This window comes from Musa acuminata, chromosome BXJ3-3 (genome assembly GCF_036884655.1).
Source record: "Musa acuminata AAA Group cultivar baxijiao chromosome BXJ3-3, Cavendish_Baxijiao_AAA, whole genome shotgun sequence".
NCBI lineage: Eukaryota > Viridiplantae > Streptophyta > Magnoliopsida > Zingiberales > Musaceae > Musa > Musa acuminata.
In genome coordinates, this window is record NC_088351.1 from 2,958,642 (window position 1) to 2,975,353 (window position 16,712).

At 41.8% G+C, this 16,712-nt stretch overlaps 2 protein-coding genes and 1 long non-coding RNA gene across 3 annotated transcripts; 2 read left to right on the plus strand and 1 right to left on the minus strand.

Annotated features, from left to right (window-relative positions):
• Nucleotides 1-1,190: 1,190 nt before the first annotated feature.
• LOC135633621 (peroxidase 46-like) lies at nucleotides 1,191-3,811 on the plus strand. The gene is made up of 4 exons (XM_065143302.1): nucleotides 1,191-1,555; nucleotides 1,676-1,855; nucleotides 2,991-3,156; nucleotides 3,240-3,811. Exons 1-4 carry the CDS (start codon nucleotides 1,316-1,318, stop codon nucleotides 3,653-3,655), a joined length of 1,002 nt encoding a protein of 333 aa, XP_064999374.1. The 5' UTR covers nucleotides 1,191-1,315; the 3' UTR covers nucleotides 3,656-3,811.
• A 4,406-nt stretch (nucleotides 3,812-8,217) lies between these two features.
• LOC108952298 (uncharacterized) lies at nucleotides 8,218-9,689 on the plus strand. Its single transcript, XR_001977075.2, has 2 exons — nucleotides 8,218-8,925; nucleotides 9,016-9,689. It is a non-coding gene; the product is annotated as an uncharacterized LOC108952298 (long non-coding RNA).
• Nucleotides 9,690-12,633: 2,944 nt separating this feature from the next.
• On the minus strand, nucleotides 12,634-15,518 carry LOC103976912 (S-adenosylmethionine decarboxylase proenzyme). The gene is made up of 3 exons (XM_009392263.3): nucleotides 15,404-15,518; nucleotides 14,440-14,591; nucleotides 12,634-14,326 (listed from the first exon to the last, which is right to left on the minus strand). Exon 3 carries the CDS (start codon nucleotides 14,150-14,152, stop codon nucleotides 13,022-13,024), a length of 1,131 nt encoding a protein of 376 aa, XP_009390538.2. The 5' UTR covers nucleotides 14,153-14,326; nucleotides 14,440-14,591; nucleotides 15,404-15,518; the 3' UTR covers nucleotides 12,634-13,021.
• Nucleotides 15,519-16,712: the final 1,194 nt, after the last annotated feature.

A 16,712-nucleotide genomic window follows, 5' to 3' on the forward strand; every position in this document is an offset into this window, starting at 1 on the left:
AATAGAGGTAGTTGAAGCTTTAATGTCTTCAATCTTTGTGCAGGAACTTGATGTGCCCACAGTGTGCATCCACTTCAACCCAAGTGACCTCATATCGCAGTGAAAAGAAATCCATATCTTGTTCCAAAGCTACACCGAGAATTATGATGCCAGTATATCCTACGAGAACTGAAAAATGCATCAGGCCTAGCTTTAATTACCTGTCAGGGCACATCAATGGCTTTGTGTGCAGTCTTTTAGCAGCCAGGTTGATGTGGTTACCTGAACTAGTGACTGTATACAATTTCACCAATGCATCTCAGAAGCAGGTCAACGAAGTTATGTAAGCAGCATGGACAGGGCTTCCATCTCAATGAAGAATGACCCATTTACACACTGTAGCCAGTGGGCACAAGTTGCAGCTGTCGAGCCTTTTCTTTACATATTCACTCTGCAGCCCAAACATTTCAGGTTTTGTTTCTTTGCAGCTGAACTAAAGGCAAGCAGCAGATGGAGGTTTGCTGACTTCTGAGATAATTCTGCAACACTCAAGAACTGCAGTTGCATTGAAGCCGGTCAAATGGGTGCATTATTGTGCTATGTATTGGAAGCCTGAGTTGAGCTTGGTAAAATACAGTTGTGTCTATGACAGACTGGTGGAAGACTTACAAGGGAAGCCTGTTAATACCTTTACCATGACATTGAATTAAGGGTGTCAGATTCGTAGGCCATAGCTCTCCCACGATAAATGGTCTTTGGTGGTGCTGTACTTTGGTTAAGTACTCAGCTTTGTCAAACATTCTCAACCAGTAGATATACTAAATGGCAAGAAGAAACATTATGGGTTCCAGCCAAAAGAAGATCAGAAAATGTTGCCTCACTTCATAACTAGTGTTCACTGTGCTGAGCAGGAATCTTTACCGCTGCGTCAAAGATAAGTTTCTTGAGCTGATTATCATTTTAATGATTGGTTCAGAATCTAACCTATTTTCAATGTCCAGTTTAACTCTTGCAGTGTGGATTTGGTCCCTTCTCAACCAGCAAAGTTGCAGCCTTCGATGGACAGCTGTGGTTTAGCTGGAGAGCTACTTTGGCATTGAATTCAAGCTAATAAAACCTGTTTCTGAGCTACATACGATCAAGTGGAGCACACTGTGGTTGACGGATGGATTCCATTTATGTTCTCCTATCTGTCACCAACTTAATGCTGTCTTTAAGACACTCGTCTTATCCTGCCTACTTTCTCTGCACATTAAACATACACACCATTTCAAGTACCAGCCCTGCTCCCTCACCCTCTCTCATACAGCCAATGGTGAACTCCTAAACCTCTTTGATGGACCCTAAACTGCACCAAACCATCCTTCTCTCTAGCTTCAAGCTCATACCATTCATCTTTATTGCAGTGTTTCTCTTGTCAACTCCATCGGCATCACAACTCTCTTCAGATTTCTACTTGTTCTCATGTCCAAATGTAGAACGGCTTGTAAGGAACACCGTGGAGTCGGCTTCTGCGCTTGACTCCACCATTCCAGGCAAACTCCTTCGCCTCCTCTTCCATGACTGCTTAATTGAGGTTCTAACAATGTCACCCCATACTGTTCCGTTACAATTCTGGTCTTAAGACTGCTGCTTGGAGAACAGAGTAGCCCTGAATGTCTGTTACATATCTTATAAGAATTGTTTCTCGTTACAGGGATGTGATGCTTCTGTGCTGATACAAGGGAAAGGGACCGAGAGGAGCGATCCCGCAAACAAGTCGCTCGGTGGATTCTACGTGGTAGATTCAGCAAAGGAATTGCTTGAAGTCCTGTGCCCTGGAACTGTGTCTTGTGCTGACATCCTGGTTCTTGCTGCAAGGGATGCTGTGGAACTGGTAAGTTTAGAATGATGAACTTTCATGATTCTAAATGATCAAATTACATTCCAAAATGACGTTGATCGACTTTTGATGAATCGATACATGAATAGTTTGTCCTTGTTCTAATACACATAGATCATATGTTATGATTATAAACAAAAAAGTGTACATTATCTTAAATCTTCGTTTGGAAATTGTAGAGTTTCAAAAATCTTTCAGTTAATAGCAATCAATGTTGCTTTAAAAACCTTTTTTTGCATTAGAGTCTCCATATGAATCAATGACTTGTATCTAATGAACACCTTGAAATTTGATGGCAATTTGAATTAACCAATTGATGCAATCTCATTGAACACATAAGCATCTTATTCCACTAAATCTAATGCAATATTTCGAATCATCGAGTTCTTGGAATTGGATATGCTTTAATCTTACCTTGACCTATCAACAAGATTAATACTCAGCTCAGATATTGGCTGTGCATTTTTCACTGCATTATCATGGGCGTTCTAAGGTGAAAAAAGGCTGAATTAAATGTTAGCATAGCCTTTTAAATCAACAAGTTTAACGAATTGTAGGTCGTAACAGAGTAAATTGCCTGCTAGTGACCTCAGAACCATTTGTGTCATTCCTTTTAGCAGTTGCATAGAGCAGGAAGATCAAAACTATTTGTAGCTAACTGAGCAAACTCTCGAAGAATTTGATCATATTGTCAACAATTTTAAGGCTCTATATCATGTTCACAGGGATATAGGTATTTGACACCTGAAGATTTAATTTTGTCCTGATTCAAAAGGACACTTAATTGACCATTCAAAAGTACACTTTTTAAGATTGTCTTTATGTGAAGAACCAAATTCATGTAACAGCTGAAGCTGAAGGATGCTGCCATATTAGTGGAGAAGATAATCTATTTGGGTAATCAAGTATATACAAATTGTAATTTCCTAATACTCTTTGTACTTTGCTATGATGCTGCTTCAAAAATAGGCACATGCTCTTCGTCATCAGATAACATAGGTTGGCAATGAACTAGTTTTGACCCATCATATTTGTGCAACATATCATGCTTCTTTTAGTCTTTGCAAGTTTCTGATACAATTACCACTCACTGACTGATGACTCAAGGCAAATTGTTGAATTTTGATAGACAGGAGGTCCTTCGGTTGAGGTTCCACTGGGAAGAAGAGATGGATTGGTTTCATCAGCATCAAATGTCAGGCCAAACATGGTGGACACGAGCTTCTCTGTCGACGAGTTGGCTCAACGCTTCACCTCCAAAGGATTGTCCGTGGATGACCTTGTAGTCCTTTCAGGTAATCCTCATAGCTAATACTAACTTCCAATGCCTTTTGTAAGCTCATCCAATCTCACCGAATGATCTCCTTTGCCGTCCAAGGTGCTCATACCGTCGGTTCATCTCACTGCGACGCGTTCAGCGAGCGGTTCAAGCAGAGTTCCAATGGAACCATGGTGCCCGTCGACACTTCTCTGGAGAAAGGCTACGCAAAGCAGCTCGCCGAGACATGCCGGGCCGGTGCAAGCGCCACCACCATGGTCGACAACGATCCCTCGACTCCCTCTTTGTTTGATAACCAGTACTACATCAATCTGCTGGCCAACAGGGGTCTTCTCCATTCGGACTCGGTCCTGGTCACCGATGCCAGAACAAGGAGCACAGTGAAGGCCTTTTCCGAGAGCCAGGATGCCTTCTTCATGAGCTGGGCGGAGTCATTCGTGAAGCTCTCCACCATCGGCGTCAAGACGGGCGACGATGGGGAGATTAGATTTTCTTGCTCCAGTGTGAATGGCTAGAGAGGATGATAACTCATCGTGGATTCGTTGTGCAGTTCTTTCAATCTTTGGTTCTACTCTATCCTTCCTCTCAGGATCTCTTCATCAACTACTTGTTTCTCCATAAGCGTGGCAAATATCACTTGCATCAGATAATGTGAAACCAGCATAAGAAATTCCCTTGTCATTTTATATATATATATATATATATATATATATATATATATATATATATATATATATATATATTTTATCTCATATCACTAATTAATTAATTTTTAATATCTAAAATTAATATAAATAAAGACTCTTCTAAGTATATGAAATGAAAAAAATATATATCTTCAAGTAAAAGTCTTTTCCATTATAAAGAGTTGATATCTCTTCTTGTCTTTTGTCATTTTGTTATGATCCCTTTTAATAATAGTTCTTTGATTTTATTTTCGTTCTACCTTAATTATTTTTGCTCTAATACCAATTAACATAATGAAAACAAAATCAAGAAAATACTAACAAAATTATTAGAGAAATTAATTTCTTATAGTGAAAAATATTTTTATAATTCTATAAACTTAGAGGGAGCCTTTATTTATATTAGTTTTAGATCTTAAAAATCAGTTAGAAAAATTAAAAAAAATAAAAATAATAAATGAACAACTTTAAAATCTTTAAAAATAGTTTTTGTAGATTATTTTCAAAGAATTTAAAGTAATCCACTTATCATTTTTATGTTTCTTTTATCCCAATTATTAGTTAACTAGTTTTCAAGAACTAAAACTAGTATAAATAAAGGTATGGAATCATTAAACATAAACATAAGATAGAATCCATTCTACGCCATCTGCTTGAGTAAATGTCATTTCCTCGTTCGAGACCTGTTGGCCAAATAGGTGAAGTTATACACACAGCAGGCTTCCTTTATTGCAGACATGTTTCATTACCAGTGAATCGATCCAAAAGGGACCTTAGTAAAGAATGGAGCAGGCAGCTGATGAGATGAGAGAGGGGACAAGATGAAAACTCCAAGCTAGTTTCTTGGATGATTTCTACAAGTTGGGTCTTGTCTCATCTCAATCAGCCATGCAAGTAGGAGAATGATGACTGCACAAGGATTCCTTGTCTTCTTAGACGTGTGTCCTTGTCTTCATGGGAGCAGTATCCATCAACTCTGGAGATAAGATCTCCATGTCTTTCAACTCTAATGTCATCTATCAGTATCCATCAACTCTGGAGATCAATGTCATGATTAAGAGATTTCCCAAGGCAAGTAGTTGATGATGATGATGTTCAGGCATTGCTGCAACAAATCAAGTAGCAGCAAAATCATATACAGATTTTGGCACCCTCTTTTTAGAACTGTGCTTGCTTAATTTTAGTTTCAAGAATCACCAAAAAATGTTCCATGTTTCTTTCAGATTCAAATCAGAGAGAGAGAGAGAGAGAGAGAGAGAGAGCGAGAGATGAAAGGAAAAGATGGCATCGTCATTCAAAAAGTTAGAAGACATTCCCCTGGTTTATCATGTATTCTGTACAACCATTGGCTTCTTCTTCGCTCAGATACTCAAGAAAGGAGCTACACTTGCATGAAACAAGTGCTAAATGACAATCTATGCTGAACTAATAGACAAAAAAGTTGGTTCTCCTTTTTCATTTCAAAAGGTCTCAATCTGAACCTATCTCTGCCCTCCAATGAATCTCCACTGGTTCGTTGATGAGTGGTGTGTGTCAGTGGAGAGTAGCGATCCAGTCTGCTTAGAAATTTGGTATGGTTGTGTGATTACAGTGCTTTTAGTTCCTGACCTCCTCATTAGAGAAGACAACACAAATTGGAGTTCTTGTTGAACTCCTGTCATCACAGTGTTCAACATTCAACAACCAACAAAGGAGCCAATCATGTGCGCAAAGCAATGATCCAAGGAATCAGAGTACAGTCGTGGGTGTGCCATAGCACAGAAACCATGAACCCTACAAGACTGTCTGCTTGCAGGCACTGGGCTGCCATGACAAAGAAAGAAGAGAAGGAAAAGGAATGAATAAAGAGAGGAAGCAGGTCCTCTGGTTGCAGCTTTTACTCCACATTCTCCTCTCCTTTTCATTCCTTGTCCCACGTGCATGGGATGGAAGGAAGCCACCAATCCAAATAACGACCTGATGAAATGGCACGAGCTGTCCCACATCCAAACACTCCCAAAGATTCGTGTGGGCAATTTGAGATCTCCCAACAGTTTGCCCCTCAGATAACGTGTGCTGATGTAGAAGGAGAAGCCATGGCTCATGGCTGCAACATGAGCAGAGCAGCCATCAGCCCGTCCTCCTCTTCTCGAGCCAACACATCAAGCCAAGTGCCCGAGGATTCCAAGCTCGGCAAAGGGGCATAAAGAAGAACCAAACGCATCTCTTGCCACTGCTTCACGTGCACTCAACAATGGGCGGCAAGGAATCCAAGCAACCGAGTTAGCAGATGCTCCAGTCCGAGAAGGAATGCAAGTCTAAAGCACACACTGCTTGGTTAGTATATTTGAGTAGGGCAGTGACCGAAGAGAGAGAGGGAAAGGCATGAATGGAGATGTTATTCAATGGGAACGGCGCGTCTCCCACAAAGTGATGTTATAATGCCATTATTAATCGAAAAAGTAGGGGGAAGAAGATGGAGAGAAAGATACAGTCACTGATGGCTTCAATTATGGTCTGCTTACTTCGATGACAGTGATGGTTAGTTTAGGGTTGAATGGCCTTTCCCCTCAGGATCTTGACAAAATTTTGTCAGGAGCTGGACAAGGATCTGCCATCAGATCCCTCTCTCTCTCTCTCTCTCTCTCTCTCTCTCTCTCTCTTTTCTTTTTTTGGTTTGAAGAACAGATCTATCAGCAAATCTCATGTCTTGATGGAGCATCCTTTTAATATTAGGTGCTGTAATGGGGAGTACTAGTGTTAGATAAGCTCTCTCTCTCTCTCTCTCTCTCTCTCTCTTTTCTTTTTTGGTTTGAAGAACAGATCTATCAGCAAATCTCATGTCTGGATGGAGCATCCTTTTAATATTAGGTGCTGTAATGGGGAGTACTAGTGTTAGATAAGCTCTCTCTCTCTCTCTCTCTCTCTCTCTCTCTCTCGTCCTCAGCTCCATTATTGCTCATCGTTCCTCTCTTCCTTTGCCTTAGCTCCCCAAAATGGCTGACCTCTGCTCCACCATGTACTACTGTTTCCTCTTCCAACGGCAAATAATGTCTTGTCACTTTCTCCGCTGTTGTTGGTGAGAACTATTAATCCAAGTTAATAAAGTATTTTTGTATTAGTTTCTGGTATATGTCGAGTTGTATGAATGCACCAGTGACTACAGAAACTATGATTGATGTCTACTGGTTCTGCAAATGATTCATGAAAATGCCTTGATCTTGCCATACTTGTGGTTTTTGATGGCCAAGAACTCCTAGGTAACATTCTTCTAGGATTAATCCGAGCAGCACCAAGCAGGCTGTGGCCAGAAACCGACATGGGAGTCAAGCCTCGGAGCTGGGATCAGCGGGCTCCCCCCCCTCCTCCCGCTGCACCGCACTGCAAGTGGAGAGATGGAGCAACAGCAGGTCGCCTGCCTGTAGCCAACAGTTCATCGATTCATGCATCCCCAACCTTGGACAGCACGTGGAAGGCACTAACCATGGCCACCTCTTCCTCCTCATCCGACTGCTCCTCAGGAAGTAGGCGTACACACGAAGGTGAGCGGTCAAAGCGGTCAAAGAACAAGGACAAGAAGAGTGGGACCGCGGAGGACCAGCAACGCTGTGTGATCTCAACCCCCCTCGACAACGAATCCCTCGATGATGCATGCAGGGTAAATTTCTCTGGTTGTTTTGGCCGGTTTACTTCTCTGCAAGGACCAGTGAATGATGGGCTTCTTCCATGAACGAGAGAAGGTGGAAAGGACGAAGGACAATGAGAAGAAGAAGAAGAAGAAGAAGAAGAAGAATGTAAGGTTTGGGGATGCTAATGAGTACCACTTAGCTGCGATAACAGCTCCATTAGCTTCTCGTCTCAGGGACTGAGTAACTCTGCCTGCATGCGTGCAGTATGATTGCTCGGAGAGAAAGGAAGAAACAGGTTTAACAGAGGAAGTAGATCTCAAGAGATCTCATGGAAAGCGACGGAGCTCAGACACCGTCAGATCTGCCCAAAACCATAAAGGTCGATCGCCATTCAAATCTCTCTCTCTCTCTCTCTCTCTCTCTCTCTCTCCCTTCGGCTTTGTTATATTTATCTCGAAGCTGATGATTAGTGTATATGACAGAATTGGCAAGCTTGGCTGTATCTCCAGACATTCCATGTCTGGTCCTCCACGTAGCCATCTCATTTCCTTGTAGAAGACAATGGCGTCCTGCTGCTGCTCTCTTCCTCCCTTTCCTCGAAGCTCGATTCCAAGCTCCATCAGCCACTTCTTTCTTTTCCTTAGGGGAATAGTTTTACTACGAGGGTACTCACCGAGACCGCTGCAGTAATTTAGTACGCGGGAGGGTGGTCCGACCATGGCGTGCCCGTGCTTCCGTTGCACACCAAAGGCTCGCCATATCTGAGGGAGGGGGGGGGTGGTCGTCTCGCCATTCCCCCACGTCGCGCCGGTGGTCCCCGCGGGTGGAGATCTCGTGGTCGTCTTGTTGCCTTGTGGTCGCCTGCCCACACGCACATGGGTGGGCGTAGGCAGCTGCAGCTGCAGCTACACCACCTCTCTCTCTCTCTCTCTACTGCTGTGCTCTGATCGATAACGTTGAACGCTTCTACGATGCATCAGGCAGCCAGGGAAGGAGTGCAGCGGAAATAAATGAGGCCAATAACTGCTCGCTCTACCGCGTCTTGAATGGCGAAAAGGAGAGCTGATGGATGGATAAGCCGCCCATCGCATTTCCATTCCTCTGAAAGCTCAGTGAGCGAGTAGGTGGGCTTTGGCTGCCGCTGCGGCAGCGAGCGAGCGAGCGAACGAGAGAGAGAGAGAGAGAGAGAGAGAGGGGGGAGGTGGGAGACATACGTGAAAGCCGGGGGAAGTACGTCTCCTTCAGTCCGGAGTTCCCAAACTGCCCCTCGATCTCGAGTCATGTCTTAAGAAGGTCGAGGGCTTTATAGTCATTTCGAGAGTTGAACTGTAACAGGGTCGGGCGTGTTGTGCTGGGTTTTGTATGTATATAAAGTAGGAAGAGAAAGTGGAGGAGAGATGAGAGCGAGTTGTTGTCTTCCTCAGACACTCTTTTCTTTCTGGGCGGAAGGAGAGGACGAGGCAAAGGCATTATTATTAAAGCGCCGGCATGGTGAGCACCCGAGGCAGTGCAAAACGAACGGTACATGGATTTAGTGCTTGCTCTAACACCTCTCTTCTCTTCTGTCGTATCTTCTTATAGAGAGGAGGGTGAAGGTGAAGGAGAAGGAAGAAAGTGGCCGGAAGAAAGCTAAGCTAAGCAAAGCAGCAGTGCTTCGTTAGAGGATTCGTTGGTCTGCCAACTGAGGAGGAAGGAAAGAGATGGAAATGGTGCAAGTGGCCGCCAGGGCAGCCATCGTGCGGTGGACGGGTGAGGGGAGGTCTCACGACAGTGCAGATGAAGACGAAGGTGAGGATGCCCGAAGTGCGGGCAATGCTCCCCTGTTTTGAGGTTCGTGAGTTCGTTCATGGGTTCTGTGATATTGGCATAAGCGGCTCAATCACTCTTCTTTCTTCTTCTTCTTCTTCTTCTTCTTTGTTTCTTTTGGCTACTCTTGCTCACATTACCAACATTTGGTTCTGTAATCGCCTCTTGTTTCCGTTGCCAAATCCTGTAACATTGTCTTCTCCTTTGCTGCTGCTGCTGCTGCTGTTACTGGTGGTGGTGGTGGTGGTGGTGGAATGAAGGGGATGGGACAGTGGATGGTTGGCCTGGGTTGTCTCGCTTGGCAGCATCATGGTCATCATGCCACCCCCTCCTTTCCCACATCTTCTCCCCTTTTGTATTGTGGGATGTTTTGTTTGGTTTCTTTCTCTTTGTCCCTTGTTGATTGGATGCTCTGGTTGGCTAACATTAGCAAAAATATTTTAGACCCACATTGCTGCCTATGTTATCCATGTGTATCTCAAGCACACCACAAGGTGGTGAAAGGGGACACCAATCTCTCTCTCTCTCTCTCTCTTAGGCTCATCCTGTGTTTGCATCTTTTGTCACCCAAACCACCCTCGTGTCAGCTGCCACATTTGTAGTAGGGGGCTACTGGACAAACTTCTCTTCTCTGCTTCTGCTCTCTTTCTTGTGAGCTGTGGGCTTTAGCCCTTGGGGATAGAGCAGAAAGCAGCAGTCCTCTGGGAACTGCCTTCTCTATGTTGATCAATCTCTCTAGCCATTTGCTCTACTACTGCAAATGGTCTCAGAAAAATGGCATGGTTTAGTCTGCAATGCAATTAATTGGGTGTTTCCTCTTACCCTTTGAATGCATGAGGTGTGTGCAGTAAGTACAGACTTTAAGACACTGTTCACCATGGCAGTAGTGACAGCAGCTGCTATTGTAATGTCTGCCCACTGTTTGCTAGAAAAAAGTTGCAAGAGCTATGTGGATGGAAATCAGTGCAGTGTGAGACTTACTCTGCTGCACAAAATGGGTTTGAATTCACTTGCATACAAGTATAGGCATCCCCTAGTTGCATTGTGGCCATTAAATAAGCTATCCAATTGACATTGTAGCCCTCAAAGGAAATATGAGAGCAATTGTGGGCCATTCAAGAAGAAGAATGATCCATGTTCTACTGTCATATGTTCTCTCTTCTGTAGCACTAGCAGGTGCCACAGTGTGAGTGTTTCAAGAGGCAGATTGATGAAATGAATCAGCAACAGTGGTGCTGCAAACCATTGCTCATTCACAATAGTTTCAGGTTTCTCTTTTCCCTTGCCTTGGATGACATCAATCTAGGTAGGCACAGAATGATTTTGTCAAGTTTCATAGCATAGCTAAGCAAATAATAATCATATGCTAAGTTCTCTCTTCAAAATAATATGCAAGGGGTTGTAATTCCCCCTTGTCTATGCAACTTGGGTGTAGATCTCAAAATGGGATGATGATGAGCATCATGCATCATGGATGCATTATTGTATCTGAAGCTAACTGTTCAAATACCAGTTCATGCTCTTGTATTCTATCATGAAAATGTTGGCCTTACATTCCCATCATATCTAACAACATCAAAGGTGCTCATTTTCAAACTTGCAGCTCTTTATCATGCCACAAGTGTCTCTTCTAAAAAGCATAGATACCAATCTCAACACAGATTTGAAGAGACATTCTTTAGAAGGGAAGTTCTTACAGATGTAGCCACCACCCCATTGAAAACCAATTTAGCCTTGGAAAGTAATAAAGTATACTCTAAGAATTCACCAAAAGTTTACTATCACAGGCTTTGTCACAATGATTTACTTTGTTAACCACCACCATCAAGAAGCTAAGCTTGCTATCACTTTTTTCTCATTAGAATCTCTTTGCTGAAGAGCCATCCAGCTTAAAGATGTCAAAATGTCATCATTAATTGCTGGCATTAAATAATAATTTTCTACTTGGAGACCAAAATATTAACCCATCCTGCTATAAAATGAACCCAAAATAAACTATACCTTAAGTAGTGTTTAATAGGTTGACATAATCAGTTATAGCAACAAAGAAATAATTTGGAACTTCAGTGTTTGCAATGCATCTTATGCAACATGTGCATGAATATTGTGGAACTGGGACCTCTAATCATCCAATTTGAGACAAGAAAAGCAAACTATATATGTATTTGAGACAAGAAAAGCAAACTATATATGTGAGTTACAGCTTCCACAAAAATAGAAAAAAAAAATTTAAAAGATTAATTTCCATCTCAGTGGAATAAGCATTATTAACCCAGAAAAACATGCAAGCAATACAGGAAAGTATTCATAATAACAAAGATTCAGAAAGTTTAACTGTGTGCCAGCATGATCTATTATAACATGGGATGGGATGTCTTATTTAATGCAAGCAAACAAGAGAATAGGAATATATACCTCCTACAGTGTAGCTAATTTCATTGAAAACTTTTTGCTTTAGAAGCTGGACCAGAACAAAGAAGAAAGCTACTCAAGTAATACTCTTTATCAACAAGGAATGCTAAAGACTTGCCTACTCATGTTAAAGTAGGATTTCTAGATATTTATCCATCATGAATAAGAATTTTACATCACAAGCACCCACAAAAAATGAAACAATCAGCAGCAGCGGCATCACTAAATGATTTTTAATACTATTAACAATTATAATCACTCCAATTATAACCATAATTACATCTAGAAAAAATTCTGAATAAGCTTTAAAACAAATTCTATATAATAATGGTAAACAAACCTCTTCCTGAACAAATTGGAACTCAGTCAACTAAAGGATCACATAAATAAAAGCTATTCTTCTTCTTAAGCAATACTTTTTATGTGATGACCAACAAGAAGAATAAAAATATGTCACCTGATTGATGCTGCTTTTAGATTGTTCAAAATAACCTTCAAAAAATGCTTTCCGGCACTAGTGTGTCACCTTACAGCAGTAATTCCATGGTAACAAAACAATACAAAGATGGAAGACTTGATAAGCAAAATAATCCACTGGGTATCATTGAGTGGCTCACCGAACCCATGTAATATGATTTGATATGAACCACATAGCACAGAAGACTCGTATAACCCTTCCATAAGTTGAAAAGTTTGTTTATCTTGACTCACAAAAACTGAAGCAATGAACTGCAGAACAGCTTAGGTGAAACTATAACAGCCGGCAAAGAACAGAAAAGATTAACATTGTATTCCCCAGAATAACCAAGCATCAAGTAGCATTATAGACAACGAGCATCAGCAAACACAACCATTTTCTGACATCTGATTCCTATAAAAACCAGACTTCTTCACGATTTGTGTGTCCAAAGAATTGCCCACAACATGATTAAAGTAGCATATTGATTTCCATACCCCGAAATAGTACTTGAACAATTCATCAATCAGAAGTCACTGCATGTGGCATTGTCATTCAAGTTGCAGTTACCCAAGGCACAATCTAATGCAAGTTGCAAACTTCTGGATGACGAAACAACACCAGAACAAATATTCAGTCTATGAAAATGCTGCTCATTGTGGCAGACACAGCAAGCCACCTAGAGCTTATGCTTGACACTAGTGTTCCTACACATACATATTACTTCAATGCAAGGCAAAGACTCAGATCATTGTGTAGGCAAATACCTATGCTTTCGCCATCTTCTTGACCAAACAAGCTAAAAGGAAACACAAAACACTAGAACCCCTTAAAGCATGGCCAACTTTACAAATAATATCGTCCTCTCATAAACTCTTCTTATTTCTCCATCACCTTTTCACTTTAAAAGCATCATCCTTTAGCATGATCTTTCGCAGTCCTATCCACATATTTGCCTTCCCAGTAAGGCAGGGTGGATCTTGGTGACACCGCAGTCACAGCAGAAGCAGCAAACATCTGGTATATCGACAGCCCACCACCTGGTAGCTCTTGATCCACTCTATCTTTGCAGGTGTAACCATCAAGATGTATCTTCTCAGCCCAAGTGCCTGCTAGTCCACGGTCACCTAAGATAGTAACTGCAACAGAGAACTCTGAAGGGCCAAAGCACCTAAGGACCTTCTCAACTAAGTCCTGATACACCAAGGTGAGAGAATTAAACCCCATTGCTTCATAACTGGCATAGCTGAAACCCTTCTCAGGTGTCACATGGATAGTAGAGAGAGCCGGGCCATGAATCCCATTCATGGAATAGCCACAGGGCTCGAACTCAAAGTCGCATATCTCCATCTCAGGAATAATATTAGAGATCCCAGATATCTCAGTCATCTTCTTGGCGGAAGAACTATGGCATTCTGCTGAATTCTTATAGAATATTAACGCCCGATCAGTGTTCAATCCGGTCATGCACATCTCGAGTGTCACCATCGGCAGCTCAGGTTTCTCAGTAGCATAGTATATATGCCATTTGCGATTTGCATTTGTTGAACCACCAAGCACATACGCATTACCACTTGACTTGAGGTTACCAAAGAACTGATTGAGCACAACGACTTCCTCGGAGAAGCTCCGGTGGGGAGACTGCTGTGCACCAGGAAAAATAAAGGTCCCACGGGAGTACCTTGCAGACAGAATAGATAGCGAAAGCTCTGCGGCAAGTTCAAGAATTCTAGGGATGGACAGAAGGAGCTTTGTAGTCCCGCAAGTTTTGAGGATTAACTTATAGGGGTAAATAAACAGGCTTGACTCAGAGAGAACATATGAATCGAAGACATTGTTCGAGAGCTGAGAAACAATGGTACATCGTGCCAGATCCAGAATGGAGTCAATCTGTGGCCGTGAAAGGGCACGCAGCCCCCATCCATGGGGGTCCAGAAAAATAGATGGCTCTGAGAAACTGATCTCCAGGCGCTTCTCATATCCTTCAAAACCGATCGGTGAGGCTAGGAGAGAATTTGGAGAATCGACCGGTGAGAGTGCCATCGAATCAAGCAAGAACAGGTGAGCGTGGTGACAGGAAAAAGGGAGTGGGAGGTCAAAGGAGTATTTGAGAGACGGTAGGCTGAGATTGTCTAAAAGCAGAAACGAAGCACAGGAAATCCTACTCTACAGAAGAAAGCAGCATCGGAAGGACTCTCAGGATGGCTTCCTCACACACTGAAAAAGATTGAAAATTGATAAAAATTGACAATCAATACACCATATGCATACAACAAAACTAATATCCACATTCTAAATGAAGATAACCATAGTTAGAATTTGGTTCTTACGTTGGAGTATGTAGCAGACTGAAACTTCCTGATTCCGCCGTGTGGTCGAACGTCTTCAACAGTGTAGTCAAGGGGAACTTCGTACTGTAATGAGCTACTACTACTAGACTGCTTCTTCCCAGCTTTAAATTCCATTAAAACATTCGCACCTCCTGCAGCAAACAACAATGGAAGAACATGTTAATCCTAACAACCACCTTGTCTTCAAGATTATGGACAACATAGAGACCAAGTTCGTCAACAAAGCAGAAGAGACATTCTTCTAAGGCCCACAAAGAAATTTAGACAATGGATACGGCTTTCTAACAACATGAGCAAAAACAGGAGCAATTATTACCATGAGAACATAACTTAGAACAAAAAGCTGTTAAAGGATACAAGAAGAACTGAAAAGGCTGCATTTTTTGGAAGAGGAAAGGCTGAAAGTTGACTACATTACAAATCAATGGGAGAAATAAATAAGAACATAAATATTAAAACAACATATTCTCTAAATTACAGGATAATTCATTGAGGAAAAAACAGAAATAAAAAGATCTGTACAGAAATAAAGGTTACAAGACAACAACACACAAAAAGATCCACCTTAATGCAAATCAAATCAGGGAAAAAGAAAGTCACAAAAGTAAACAGGAAACGCGACTAGAAATAGCAGATCATACCCTGAGACATAAGAGTAGTAACTACAGCTGACACAACGCGATACATGACGGCCAACAATTACTTGATAATCACACAGGCTAAATTATATCAGGGGCCAACGATTCTCTTATCTACCATCAGAAAGCACCCCACGAAATAAATCCAATGTTATATCCTCAAAGCAGAGCACAAAGAGACGGCGAAAGACAAAAGATGGGCGCTTGGCAACACAACGTCAGGCGAAGCAAATTTTGTGATGATATCAAGAAACCAAAGCATAATATTTATGATAAGACAGAGATGGAGTAGAGGAAAAGCTTACGCAATCGAAGCCGACAGGATCAGCAAATCAAACGGCCGAGGCGATGAAGAGAACAAGAAGGATGCGCGAAACCCTAGCGGACGATACGAGGGCCGACGACGAGCCGAAGAGACGGACGCGGCGAGGAACGAGAACGAGCATGGCCTTTATATAGGGCGCAGAGGGAATCCGCGAACGACGGGAGACTTCCCGATCCTTTAGTCGGATCCGGTGTAACGAACGAGGCACGGTCCTTCTAACTCACCAACCAGAGACCCTATTCGAGCGGAATCCACTCGCAATTCTTTGTGGGCCCCATCTATCGGCTAATCATCTTCTCTGTTTTCCGAGAAGAAAATTTCAACCATTATATTATTATTCTATCACAGTTATTAAAGATTTATAGAAATTAATATAAATTTTTTTGGCAATGGCTAATTGATGAACACAATTTGTGGTTACTATCAAACAATCAATCTAAGTTTTTATCTGTTAAGTTAAATGATATCTTTAAAGATTTATCGGACTAGATTTATCGGTTTAGTCAAATGATATCTTTAAAAAATAACTAATATTTTTATATATTATTTAATAATTAAAAGACATAAACATAATATTTGAAGGTGTTGTTTTCTATCACAACATGGAATTGACACCAAAAGCAGAGCAGCATTTTGCCACCAATCCTTCATCATCACCACTTCTTCCTCTCTCATGAATGCATGCTGGAAGAGTTCATCCTCCTCTCACATGAACACAACCATCACAACCCACACAAGCTGAGAAGATTTAGTCACCTGTTAGGCATAGATTCTCTTGTCACCTGTGAGCTGTTTCATTCTTTTGCTTGCAGAGGATTTGGCAGTGGCGAAAGAAATGCTGTCCACCAACATTTCCAATTAGTGACAAAGCCACTCTCCTCTAATCAGTGTGATTATTCTATTGTTCTTGGAGGATCTACACTGATGTTTCCATTTGTTCATAGTTGTGGACAAACTTGGGTTCATCTGCAATGCTACTTTGTTGACTGAGGTTTTGGTGCTTATGATGGAGAAAACCATTGCTGAACTTTCCTGCAATAGGCTTCATCACCTGTTTCATGTGACATGATGCACTGGTAGCAAATATACTGAGAAAGAACAATGTTAGTTCCTATGATCCTCTCTCCATAATCTTGAGAGATGTTGCTTCCTAGACTTCTATCACCATTACATTCTCAGAGCCATTCTTCCCAGTTTTAATGGTTCAAAGATCTGTTCCAACTTTTATCTGCACCTACAAAGTCTCAACAGAAGAAAATGGTGAGAAGCAGAGACAAGTAAACAAAGAC